The sequence below is a fragment of the Dicentrarchus labrax genome, unplaced genomic scaffold, assembly GCF_905237075.1.
Source record: "Dicentrarchus labrax unplaced genomic scaffold, dlabrax2021, whole genome shotgun sequence".
Taxonomy (NCBI): domain Eukaryota; kingdom Metazoa; phylum Chordata; class Actinopteri; family Moronidae; genus Dicentrarchus; species Dicentrarchus labrax.
Window position 1 is genome coordinate 461,547 of NW_026136701.1, and position 13,649 is coordinate 475,195.

The 13,649-nt window shown below is 38.5% G+C and overlaps 1 protein-coding gene across 3 annotated transcripts in view; it reads left to right on the forward strand.

Moving 5' to 3' along the window:
• LOC127370060 (epidermal retinol dehydrogenase 2) overlaps window positions 1–13,649 on the forward strand; it is a 52,727-nt gene that overhangs the window by 12,531 nt on the left and 26,547 nt on the right. For all 3 annotated transcript variants that reach the window (XM_051411778.1, XM_051411769.1, XM_051411760.1), the window contains exons 4-6: window positions 77–176; window positions 5,162–5,306; window positions 11,128–11,253. In XM_051411778.1, coding sequence (XP_051267738.1) covers window positions 77–176; window positions 5,162–5,306; window positions 11,128–11,253 — 371 coding nt within the window. The remainder of the gene's footprint in view (window positions 1–76; window positions 177–5,161; window positions 5,307–11,127; window positions 11,254–13,649) is intronic.

Consider the following 13,649-nt stretch of genomic DNA (forward strand, 5'->3'; position numbering starts at 1 on the left):
ATTTAAATGATTATACAGAAAAGTGGTTGTTAAGATTCTTTATACTGTTTAAAATTTCCTGTCTCTCTCCACTCAGACCTACAAGGCCTTCCTTCCTGCCATGATTGCCAACAATCATGGCCATCTTGTCAGCATTGCCAGTTCTGCTGGACTCATCGGAGTGAATGGATTGGCAGGTGTGTGTTTCCTTCTCCTAATTATATCATGCATGTCACTAATCCTAAAGGTGCGTGTACACTTTTTACGTGATTGCAGCTATAACCTTTTCCGATTGTCATTAGTTTTTATTTGTAGAAAAACTAGATCATTCTGGTGAAAATTTGATAGTGTAATGGTAGGATTGCCATTTTTAGTGTCACCTTGTTCATGTTAGCCCATTTCTGTTTGCAATCAGTAGCAAGTTGTATCCATACCACCAACGTCATTTTCAGTTAACACAGAGCTGTGATAGCTCTACGTCTTTTATGCTATTTAAAGAAATATGTTGATTTTATTATATATAGAGCAACTTTAAATGACCTTTACAGCTGCATCTGTGTGGCCATTTTTGTTACCATTTTCCAGTCACAATATTTTTAGCTAGGTATGTCCCCATTCCTAGTCCAGCCTATAAAACTCTTGATTGGTTGATGGTTTCTTCAGCTGGGGGAAACTTCAGTTAGTACAACACCAGACCTTTGTTTCTCAGTGATTGCAAAATTAATGATGGGGCAGCTGTGGCTCAGGAGGTAGAGCGGGCCATCCACTAATCAGAAGGTTGGCGGTTTGATCCCTGGCTCCTCCTGCTGTATGTGGAAGTGTCCTTGAGCAAGATACTGTACCCAAAATTGCTCCCGATGCTGTGCATCAGTGGATGAATGCGGATGAACAAACTTTCTGTTTGTGATGGCCTTTTTTGCCATCCATGTATGAATGTGAAATATAGTGTAAAAGCTTTGAGTGGTCAGAAGACTTGAAAGGTACTTTACAATTACAGTCCATTTCCAATGATGTGAGTGGTGATTCAGAGGTCTGGAACTAGGCAGGAGCAACTGGTAGTTCATGTCAGGGCTTCCCAAATTTTTTCATGTCAAGGGCTATGCTAGATTCACATTAAACCACGGACCTGCAATTTCAGAGGACTTTTTCCCCTCTAAATAGTCTTTTTCGTTTTTTTTGTTTTGAAGATAATAAAGTCTAAAAAGTAAATCAATGATTGAACTAGGATAATAAATTACAATCAATCATTAAAATATTCTATTTCTCCTTTTGCTGTGGACCTCTCAAGGACCCTTGTTGGTCCCCGGACCCACGTTTGAAAACCACCGCTTCAGGGACGATCACTGCATCCTTTTATTGATCGGTAAAAGGCTGTATAAGACTGATCGATTTCCACTCTCATGTTTCTTGTATCCCATTGTGCTCTGGATACACAAGCTGTAGAGAACACTTCGTTGTGATCTTTTAAATCAGTAGAACTGTTTTCTGACTCACTGTTGTGAGTGACTCAACCTCTGAGCATCACAAAGTAAACAGCAGCCTGAAGTATTCACACTGACGTGTGTCAGCAAGGGATTCAAGCAGAGCTGATTTTAGGTTGAAAAAACAAAACAGAACAATTTTGTCTCTATATTAGTGTCATAAGCCAGGTCTCTAACATCATTATTATTCAAAACTGCATTTGAACGGTTTTCCAGATATTATACATTATAATGCCATAGAAGATATGGGAAACAGTTAACCCTTTAAATTTTACCCCAAAAATGTGTTGCCTTTTTTCATCTGATTGCTTTAGAAGCCTTCATGAATTGGTTAACCTACAGAATCTGAGCACTGTTACTGGTATTAAAAAAAAGATCAATCATGAGAAATCAACGTTATAAAGCTATAATATGTAACACAGTACCACACACTACACTTTCCATTTCAGTCATTGGTTGTCTGGATCTTAAGTTATCAGAGAAATGAGCTGAGTTAACAATTAGCAGCAGCTCTGCTTGCAGCCCCTGCGGGATGTCCTTTGTCTGCTGTGTCACAAAAACTGGTTTTGATCAGTGGGTCTGTTTGTTTTTAAGAGGAGACCTGGATAATTCAGCCTTTGGTAAAAATCTCCTAAACGATGAAAACTGAAGAAATCCTAAGTGGAGAAGCTGACTGCAGTGGTGTTAAAGACAACAACTCTCATGATCCCATGCTACTTCTTGAAATCATGAAACTAAATCTTGTTATTGTTTTGGGTGTGAGAGAAACCCTAGTGGCAGACATTACATATTTTACGTTTAAATTAATCATAGCTATTTTACTTAATGTTAAGTATTTCATTCATATTTTATGTCTGTTGTGTTTCCGGTCAAAGAAATGACCAATCATTTCAGTAAGGTGTTGGTGGAGTGGGTCACCGAAGCTATTCCATCATCCAACAACCAATTCTGATGCAGTATGCTGGCACCTTACTTTGGGAGGCAGAGCAAGCTTGATTGGCATTGTGGGGTGGCGCTTTGTGGTGCTGGCTGTAAAATTGCAAGCTAGTTAGTAGCATGGAGTCAGTGCTCCAAATAAAATATAGGAACGTTACAGATAGTAACATTATTCTAAATATGATTGAATGCTGAAAAATAAATTACAGTGTCACTTTCGGCCTGATGATGCTGGCTCCCTCCCACAGACTGTGTACGGAAAGCGAGCAACAAGACACACCAGAAAAAGTTTTTTCTCAAAGTTACATATAGAACCTTTTATGAAACAATTGAAGTTAAAAGAGAGCCATTTCCTTTGTTTCCCTTCTCCTCTTCTCTCTACTACTACTGTGATTAAACCATTTTTTTGTTTTATGGTTTCATCACTCATGCTGCATCATGTATCGTGTATTCAGAGAGACATGATAAAAACCCTAAATTACTGAGATGAACTAAAAATGGTTTTAATTAAAGTTAGAAGTTTGCTGGTCCTGTCTAAGTGTCTGTACTTTGCGGAAACAATCTGCAGCTTCTGTAACATCAGTCTTTATAATCTATTTTCTGTCTAAATGAGGAATCTTTTCTTACATCTGAAACATTTATCTTATCTGTATTATAGTTGTATCTATTTTTAGGTATGATCCTCTCAAACATACTACCAGTTCTGCACATTCCGTCACTGCTCTTTTGAACTCTGTCCTAATTCTATCTCCCAACCCCAGGGTGGAGTTATGAACTTTGGTCAATGGATAGAAGACAATCCACCTGCTGGAAAGTAGTTTCCAAATGATTGATTAATGTAGAGACCACAAAATAAAAATCTCCAGTCAGGTTACTTAAACTGATCATAGTTAGATTGACAAAGTTTTGCCTAAAAGTTAATTTTACAACTTAATCTTACCAAACCTTTTCTTCAATGTAACAATAAGGCAATCCTTAGCAATCAAATGAGTTTATTATGAGATGGTCTTGGGCCGGTGAATATTACTCCTTATTCCACAAGACTGACTTGCCCTCTCACCTGTATTTGTCAAAGATTTTAGTGCCTTATCACCTATAACCCTGCCTGTTTCAGTTTATGTAATGTGTGTAGCCATGGCATAACATCATTAGTGTCCTCTACCAGCTGTAATGTGATAAGCAAAAGTCACATAATGGCTATAAATGTGGAAGGGAGGTGCAGATTTAGTACACGTGTCTACTTGAATATAAGTAAACATAAACTGAGAAGATACAATGCACTCCACTGAAAGTACCCCTGCATGGATTTTCAGATAAGGGGACAACTTGATGACCTGGGCTTGTTTTCCAGCTTTTAAACTAATCCTACACCCTGAAATCAGGGTGTTAAAATTATTAAGATTTTTCACTGCCTAGAAAGACAGTAATCTTAATAATAATTAAAGCTGCAAGCAGCATTGGACGGGACCTCGCACTCCATGCAACTCGGGCGCCACGCCACATCACCCCATGCCCAAGCCTTCATCGCCGGAAGCTGAGGGAGACCGCTCTACATTGTCACATGTTTCAGACACCGTGCAAAAGACTTACACTTTCATAGCAAGGTTCTTCACTGCAAAACTTGGAAATTCAGCACCACGCCACGGACGCACAGTAAATATTTGATTAACTTTTGATCACCAATGTGTCTAGATTGCAGTGATCGAATTTGAAGTCAATCCGATAAAATTTGTAGGAGGATTAGTTCAAATTGAAGCCCTGAAATGCCAGAAATGGCATCACAATTTGACATTTGATTCAAAATGGCTAACTTTGACGGCACGTCACAGACGTGCCCTTCGACATGCAGTCACAAGTAGCACATCTTTTATTCAGCAACATTTTTCAAGTATACTGTCCAATTTTGAAGCAGATCCGACAAATTCCCTAGGAGTTCGTTTGTTCAAATACAAGACCACGGAATTCAAAATGGCCAACTTTGACGGCACACCACAGACACGCCCTTCAACGTACAGTCACAAAAAGCACTTTTTGAAGCAGATCCCAGAAATTCCCTAGGAGGAGTTTGTTCAAATACAAGCCCAAAAAGTCGAAATGACCATTGAAAATTAAAATCGAAATTGCAGACTTCCTGTGGGTTTTGGGGCATGGGTCTAAGAGGCTTTTTTGTACGTCTCGGCACCTTACAGATGCCTACTGAGTTTCATACATATCAGTCAAACGTGGCGCCGGGGCTGCTTTTTAAAAGTCCTGTAGGGGGTGCTACAAACACGATTTTTGGTATGTGAGCTACAGGCACCAGTCTACAAGGTTGGTGTAAATCGGACATACCAATGTGGAGAAATACCCCACTTCTTTTTTTGACGAAAAATCAACAGGAAGTGCTAATTTTATAACTTCCTTATTTTTTGAAAAATCAAAATATGTCCGAATCGGACAAAAGCGCATGGATGGATCACGAAAACATAGTTTTTGGACATTTTGCGCTCTAGCGGGAAAAAAATCTAGACGGAAGTGGGCGTGGCCTATATAGGGAGCTTCAGCTCCATTCACAGCGGTCGCTGGCTCGGTCCCTAATAAACTGAGCAATTACAATAGGGTCCTCCTAGTGTTGACACTGGCTCAGTCCCTAATAATAATAAAAAGACCAAAAACTATAGGGACCTTCCAGCGGTCGCTGGCTCAGTTCCTAATTATATCCATCACCTTACTCCTGAGCATAAACTGACCTCTGTTTCCTTTACCTGTGACCCCTCTCCCCACAGACTACTGTGCCAGTAAATTTGCAGCAGTAGGTTTTGCAGAGTCAGTAGGTCTGGAGTTGCTGGCAACTGGGAAAGATGGCATCAAGACTACCATTGTGTGCCCGTACTTCATCAACACTGGAATGTTCGATGGATGTCAAACTAAGTAGGTCTCTTTACATGATGTTCACCTTTGACATTTTTGTTTCATTTCAGGTAGTTAGCACTCAAACAAACGAGTCATTTAAAGAATCTGCACATGTAAACACGGGTTAATGTCAGTACGACAGATTTTTGTCAATTGGGGCCAATGCAATGCAAAATATACATATATTTAAATAATCCCAACCCCTGCAAAAATAAATATAACCAAGTGTGGTGTGGCTGACCTGGTGGTATGAAATGTTACATCTGTCAGCCTCTCCTCCCAGCCAATTACCCTTGGTCCAGTCTCATCTCTGTGACACGAGGATAAAGAGAAGAGTGAAGATGGACTAACAAAAAGAGACAAAAACAAAAAGGAGACTTTTGATCCACGGGTTGGGATTATGATCCCATCATGGTTTGTTATAAAAAAGATATAAATTGAGCAATTGAGGAAATATGTAATTTCAGTAAACCATCCCTTTTTAAGCATTGTTATAGTGTTATTGTTATAATTTAATTAACACACACAGTTGTGGTTAGGTGTATCAGCACCCTGAAAATTGCAAATGAGTAGTCACCAGTGGAATTGACATCCCATCTAAAATTATTTCTGAAGAAAATGGCAGCCATCATGTCAGCAGTTTATCAGCCACCAGCACTAATCACATCACAGACAATGCCATTATGATGCTTCTTTGATCAAAAAGACAATAATGCTCTCTTTGCGTTGCTCTGTTGGCTTCAAATTATTGGCTATTGTCACCTCAGCTTAGCTCTGCTTGGCTCAAATGAACCAATCACACACATTCTCTCCATCTCTTTTCCCATTATTTTCTCTTCTGATGTCACTGTCCTCCACCTATTTATTTATAATCTTTTTCTTTTTGTGTAAAATGCTATGTCACTATAGGGATTTATGCAAATGGATAAAATGTGTGTTTTCTTTTAAGATGTTACTTGTTAAGCTCCTTGGCTTTAGTAATCACATTCTCGCCTATGTTCATCGATTCCTATCATTTCCTGTGGTTGGTGTATGTATGTGTTTCTTTTTGCGTGTAACAGTCCGTACAGGAAGCCATTAGCAGTGCTATCTGTGGGCTTTATGGCCTGGTTGTAATGGCCAGTGCTCAGAGGACTGGTGTGAGATTTACTGACTTTTCATGGCAGAGGAGAGGAGGAATTGAACAGGGGAAAGGGGAATAAAGAGGAGACATGAGAATCATAGTTTATGTAACTTGGCAAGTCAGGTAAGCACAAGGTCTTATTTATAATGACAGCCCAAGCTAGGGACCTCCAGGGGAAGAAAAAAGAAAAGAAAATGAATCAGGAAATGAAGGATTGAAAATAAAAGGAGAGGGACTAAAGAAAGAAGAGAAAGATGAAGCGTAATATTTGGTAACACTTTATAATGAGTACACACTATTAAGCATTAGTTAAGCATGAATTAATAATGAATTCATCATTTATAACGCATGAATACACATTAGTATGTAGTTTATAAACACAGTTAAAAATGTTTTATTCATCATTGATAAGCTATGGATTAGTAAATACTGAATTCATATTTTATAAAGCATGATTCTGCTGTAAATAGTCATTACTATGTGGTTTATAATCGCAGTTATAAATGTTTTACTCTTCATTGTACTGTACATTTCTGCATGCACTTGCACATCCACTATTCAGACATGTATTAATGATTAGTGACTGTGTTAGCAGATGTTCTATAAAACTCACAACAAATTCATTTTCTAATGATGGCCTATAAACAGTTATTAATGCAGGAATTCACAGTTACAAAGCACTTACTACTCATTAATTAAGTATTTTGCGCGAGCTTATCTTAAGTGAGCACTATTTATGGCTTATTAAGCATTTACAAATGAGATATAAAGGCTGACAATGCCTCGAGACTCACAAAGTTTTCAGTTTATCTTAACAGACGAAGGAGAGACACACCACAAAGGGATATAGAACATACTGTATTGACATTTATTGCAACTTCCCAACATATTGTATGAAGACGAACAAGGGTGGTTTATGAACACATGCTATTGTTGTGATCTTATCTGTTTGGGACGTGTACGTTGAGCTAGCAATCCCGCTCTCAGACTGAGAGGGACTGACTGTTACGTCATATTTACGTTACCTCTCAGAAGTTTCTGACAGTGCAGCCAAGGGGAGCATGGAGAAGCACATTGGAGTCGGCGGCCGTCAGCGGCTCTAGTGGTGAGTATGTGTCTTTGTTTGGTAGCACACATTATGGTTGAAAGCTAACGTTAGCTTGTCAGCAGCTGCAGGTGTTTGCCCTCGCTCCCCGACTAACGTTACTAACGTTACTAACGTTACCGACCTGCCTGCGGTGGCTAAGCCGACCTAGTCTAGTCTCGTCTAGCCGGGCGAGGTGAGTGCCTAGCAGCGGCAGGTCGGCTTAGCCACCGCGGGCGGGTCGGTAACGTTAGTAACGTTAGTCGTTACTGTCAAGTGACAAGCTAACGTTAGCTTTCAGCCATAATGTGTGCTACCAAACAAAGACACATACTCACCACTAGTGCCGCTGACGGCCGCAGACTCCAATGTGCTTCTCCATGCTCCCCTTGGCTGCACTGTCAGAAACTTCTGAGAGGTAACGTAAATATGACGTAACAGTCAGTCCCTCTCAGTCTGAGAGCGGGATTGCTAGCTCAACGTACACGTCCCAAACAGATAAGATCACAACAATAGCATGTGTTCATAAACCACCCTTGTTCGTCTTCATACAATATGTTGGGAAGTTGCAATAAATGTCAATACAGTATGTTCTATATCCCTTTGTGGTGTGTCTCTCCTTCGTCTGTTAAGATAAACTGAAAACTTTGTGAGTCTCGAGGCATTGTCAGCCTTTATATCTCATTTGTAAATGCTTAATAAGCCATAAATAGTGCTCACTTAAGATAAGCTCGCGCAAAATACTTAATTAATGAGTAGTAAGTGCTTTGTAACTGTGAATTCCTGCATTAATAACTGTTTATAGGCCATCATTAGAAAATGAATTTGTTGTGAGTTTTATAGAACATCTGCTAACACAGTCACTAATCATTAATACATGTCTGAATAGTGGATGTGCAAGTGCATGCAGAAATGTACAGTACAATGAAGAGTAAAACATTTATAACTGCGATTATAAACCACATAGTAATGACTATTTACAGCAGAATCATGCTTTATAAAATATGAATTCAGTATTTACTAATCCATAACTAATGTGCTTATCAATGATGAATAAAACATTTTTAACTGTGTTTATAAACTACATACTAATGTGTATTCATGCGTTATAAATTATTTATTCATGCTTAACTAATGCTTAATAGTGTGTACTCATTATAAAGTGTTACCTAATATTTTTATGGAACGTGAAATAGAACAGTAGGATTACAATACAGTACATACACCGAAGTGCTTTCCAAGCCTCCATTTCAAAGTTCCCAAAATTAACCACATTAACATTAACATTAACACAAGAAACCTATATTCAAAAGCATTGACAGTATATATAGTGGACAGAGTTTGCCTGTTTCTCACCTAAAATTGTTTCAGAAACATATTTCAGTGTCTGTAATACGAGAACGTGTGTGACTGGTGAGCTGCCATTGTGTCCTGCTATGGACAAGTCAAAACTGCGCAGCCAATGAGAGAAGCTCCACTGCTGGCTCTGAAAAACTGTCATGGTGACTGACTGTAATGCCAAACCTGAGGCTTCAAAACGGTACTCCACAAACCAATGAGTGGCATCACAATAGGTTCACACTTGAGTCTTGACGACATCTGACAAAATAAGATAAATGCAGGCTAAAGACAAAAACTCTGTTGTGTATTCGCCATATTGGCATTTAAAATGATCAATCATGGAGAAAGTTACTTTACTGGCATACTGACTCCGGCCCTCATTGGCTGCCTTGCAAAAGTTCTGTTAAAGATCAAGTGTGGAGCATTTGGCGGCAATGAAGTTGCAAATCCCAACTCCCTTGTTTCACTCTGCCCTTCCAACACGAAGGACAAACTACGGTGGCTCATGGCTGGTCCTGTCTAGAGCCAGTGTTGGTTTGTCCGTTCTATTGTAGAAACATGGAGGGTGACCTGCGGCGTCACGCCTTGAAGCGCATAACATGTAGGTTGTAGCGACAGTCCTTAATTCAACTGAAATATCCAAAATACACAAACCAACCACATTGTTTGACTGAAAAACTGCTGTTTTTTAATTAAACTGAATGAAATTAGAGAACCTTTTTGAGCCTTTCTACACCTCAAAAATGTATGTATTTGTGTTGTTTCATGTTTCAGTAGGGATGAATTGTCTAATTTTTGCCTACTTTTGCTCCTATTGACAAAACACAAAATAATGTGTCTTTGGTGACATTTAAACTGGCAGACGTGGAACTTACAGTGTTTCTTTTTTTACCTACTAATATACACACTCACACACACATCTGGCACCATTGTGGTATACTTCTGGATGTCTTGGGGTCAGGTTTTAAAGGCGTCTGTAGACTTGTGTCCATGTTTATTTCCATCTCTCTGCCTTCATTCATCCAACAGCCGCCTGAAGCCACAAGGACACATGCTTTACGCCAAAGCCAAACACCTGGCCTGTCACTTTCTACTACTCCATCAGTATGAGGTCCCTAAAATAACAACAAATCATCCTAAAAAACTTTGACATGCTTTAAATGGTGTAAAATGTCCCAGTTCAAATGAATTGTTTGCTCTGTGTAATGACAGCTGTTCATATTTAGATGAATTATTTTTGGAGCAGTCTGTCTACTTAACAAATGCCACTGGACGTATATTTCTTGCACTGGCAACAGGGGGATTAACTCTGCTTTTGAGAAATTGTGGGGCCTAATTATTACTCTCAAGTCATTTATACCCATCCTGAGCCGTGTCCCTGGTCTTTCCTCCTTGTTGTTAAAACATTAGATACAATTTTTTTTAGAAGCATAGGGTGGTTTACCTCACTGGTTAACTAATGCAGTAATGTGTACTGTGATCTTTGACATTAAAATTATTTGGATAGAAGCAAAGGTATGCATGAATGAAGTGAGCAAAATTAAGGATTGACCAACATGTTTTTTCACACAGATTATTAGTAATCAAGGAAACCGACAACCGATGTGTAGAACCGATGTACATTTACAGTAAAATATCTTAGTGTAAAAATTAAGAATAAAGTGTTTGAGTGTAACTAAGTTCATTTACTTAAGTGCTGTACAATTATGATGCACTTTACACGTTCTTTGCTTGAGTATTTGCATTTCCCCGTCCGTGGCACAGTAGCCTTTAGTGTTGATAAGCCATTACTCGTGATGTGTAACCAATCAGATACTGTACTGATACAGTACTGTGGGTATCAGAGCCAAAGTAGCATTTTAATTTAAAAATATATTCATTAGATCTGATTAGAAAGATAACATTTCAGAAAATTGGAAAAATATATTATTGAATATTGGATCTGATAATCAACCAGGCTGATAATTGATCTAAGCCATTTTGGTCTCTAGGACATAACATTTACATGTACATGTTAATTGGACAAGGTTTCAGTACAAGACAAAAAAAGTTTCAGTACAAAAATAATAAAAGGTCTAATAAAAAGTTTTAACTTGAACTGATTGTTAAATCAGCACTCAACTCGCATTTATACATGTTCAGAAATGGCATTTTATAGAGCTCTACCTAGCTGTCATACCTAGTCTGCCTAGGCATCTCTTGTAGGGCAAACGGGAACGTGATAATTGTTGGTAAGTGGTTCAGTTCTGTGAGCAATTGTATTTTCACTTAATCCTTTTTCTTGTCTGCAGGTGGCCAAGATTGCTGCCAATCCTGAATCCAGACTATGTAGCCAAGAAGATCATCCATGCTGTGCTAACAGACCAGGTCTTCCTGCTGCTGCCCAAGAGCTTGTACTTCATTGCAGCTCTTAAGAAGTTAGTGTCTACCTTTTCTTTTCTCTCCCACATAACTGCACTGAGGTTGCACACATCCCTCTACATATAGAGCTTGCCACTGAATACCATATCTACTGAGTCAGTCATTCAGTCAGTGCAGTCATTTTTAGAAATAAAATAATTCATACCCATTACCTACTGCTCTTTTTATACACCCGGGACACACTGCCTGCGTGATTGTTGCACATATCCTTCATAATTGAAATAATTCTACTGACTTGGTGTACCTCTTTAGACAGCTGTTTTCTACAGGTATTGACACCTAAATGACATGGACATAAGCAGCCCATTACTGATCCTGTCAGCTGGTATCATGAATGCTGCTCTTGTACTTGTACCAATGGCTCATTAGTATTCAGTGCCACTTTGAGTCTAATGTAGCATATCTGACCACATGGTGTTATGGTGAAGGCTTCCAAGAATGTTTGTGGTTTTTTTAAGCTTAACTCTGGTGCTACTGACTTTTCTGTCCAGGTTTTAGCTCAATCGTTAATTAGTCTGTCGCTATTGTTGTGTAATAGTAGTATGAAGTAAAGACCATTAATGACTTAATTCATATTATTGATGATCACACCACTAGTATTTTCTTTTTCATGCCCTTGCTCAACTGTGAGACATGCACCCCCACCCCCTGCTCCCTGACATGACCCTAAAGCTTGAAGTCAAGGGTTAGAGGTCAGCCTGACTAGAACAGGTGGCCTCAAAGTGCAAGGATAATTCCATTTAGCCTTCAGGTTGTAAATCATCTTCATAGCTTTCATATTTATGTGAAATGGTTAACACACGCCAAGCTAGTGCTTAAAATCTCAAGTTTCTTTCTTAGTAGTAAGTTTAGTGAGAAGTCCAAATCAGGTAGGGTGGCCTTTCAGATGCTGCAGCGGAAACACCCCCCTCACATAAATTCTTGAATGGGGTTAGTGCGTTTAGGCTGCGGCAGGTTGGAGGCAACCTACAGCTGAGACGTTGAAACAGAATCAGAGAAAAAGAGCACGACGTCATGTTGTGGTGGCAAGTCTGGTGATCAAGCTAGTCCAACTGCTACACAGTCAGCCTGTAATATCACTGAAACAGGCACTGTGCAGACAGAGTTCATGGACCAACTATGACAAATGATGATACGCTACCAATTTTGTTCATTTTATGTAGCCAGCTTCAGTATTTGTGTCTGGCTTGTGGTCTATTCTGCAAAATAGTGCTACCAAGAAGCTTTTTATGGTTGAACTACAGGGACAGGGAATGGCAAAGAGAGAGAGCTGGTAGAGAGAAAACAGTGAAATAAAATGTTTCACAGTGGCCACATCCCAAAGTACATTTAAACACACCCAAACTACTGCACAATACTGCGGCTAATTACCACAAAGCCTGATTTGGTCTGAATTGGCCCTTAGTGTCTTGATTGAACTTGGACCCCGCTGCATGGTGACCCCCTAAGCCTTTATGGCTTGCTTTTATGGCATAAAAATATCTTAAATATAATTTTAGGTAATTAATTAATTATTAGGTCTTCAAAATTGATTGGATTAATGAAGTTAATATTACTTGTACAAAGTTGCATTTTACAATCTTGCTTTTAAATGTGTTTGGGGGAAAAATTCTAATAGATCATGCTGTAACAATTACAAAATGAAACCCACATGGAACCAATGGAGTTAGATTGTCTCTTTATTACATGCGAGAAAATAAATGATCTGAGGGAAAAAAATGTTTGAGAGAAAAAGTTATCACACTGATAGCAAAAAGCATTTTATGAGAGAAAAAAAAAACATTTGAGAGAAAAAGTATTCATACCAATAGCAAAAAATAATAATATTTGAGACAAAAAAAAGTTTTGAGAGAAAGTATTTTCTCATAGAACATAAAAAAAATATATTTGAAATTTTTAAAATTATTTCTGAGAAAAAAAATCTCTCAGAATACTTTTTTTAACTCAAATATTTTTTTGCTATCAGTGTGAAAAAACTTTGAAAAAACGTTTTTCTTCTCTCTCTCAAAACCTAAGTCTTTGCTCTCGATGCAATTTCTTGCTTTAGTGTCAGGATTTTGCTCTCGCTGTGAAAATAATAATGCTAATTAGGGTAGAAACTCTCACGACTCACTAAATAAGGAGTAAAACTATCTAAATCAACATATTCATTTGGCATTTGATTTAAAAATAGTATAAACCAGGTGAGTTTGCAAGTTTACCTAGCATGATGGCTAATTAGCGATTAGCTTTACTAGCGATTAGCATGCTAATACTATAATACTCATTCATGAATATGAGTGCTATTCTTGTCCATGACAATCTGACAAACACATCAATAATGGCAAACTAGCTTACATTTAGGATAGCCTATTTAATGTTTAATCTTCAGTGATGTTAGCTGAGCTGAACT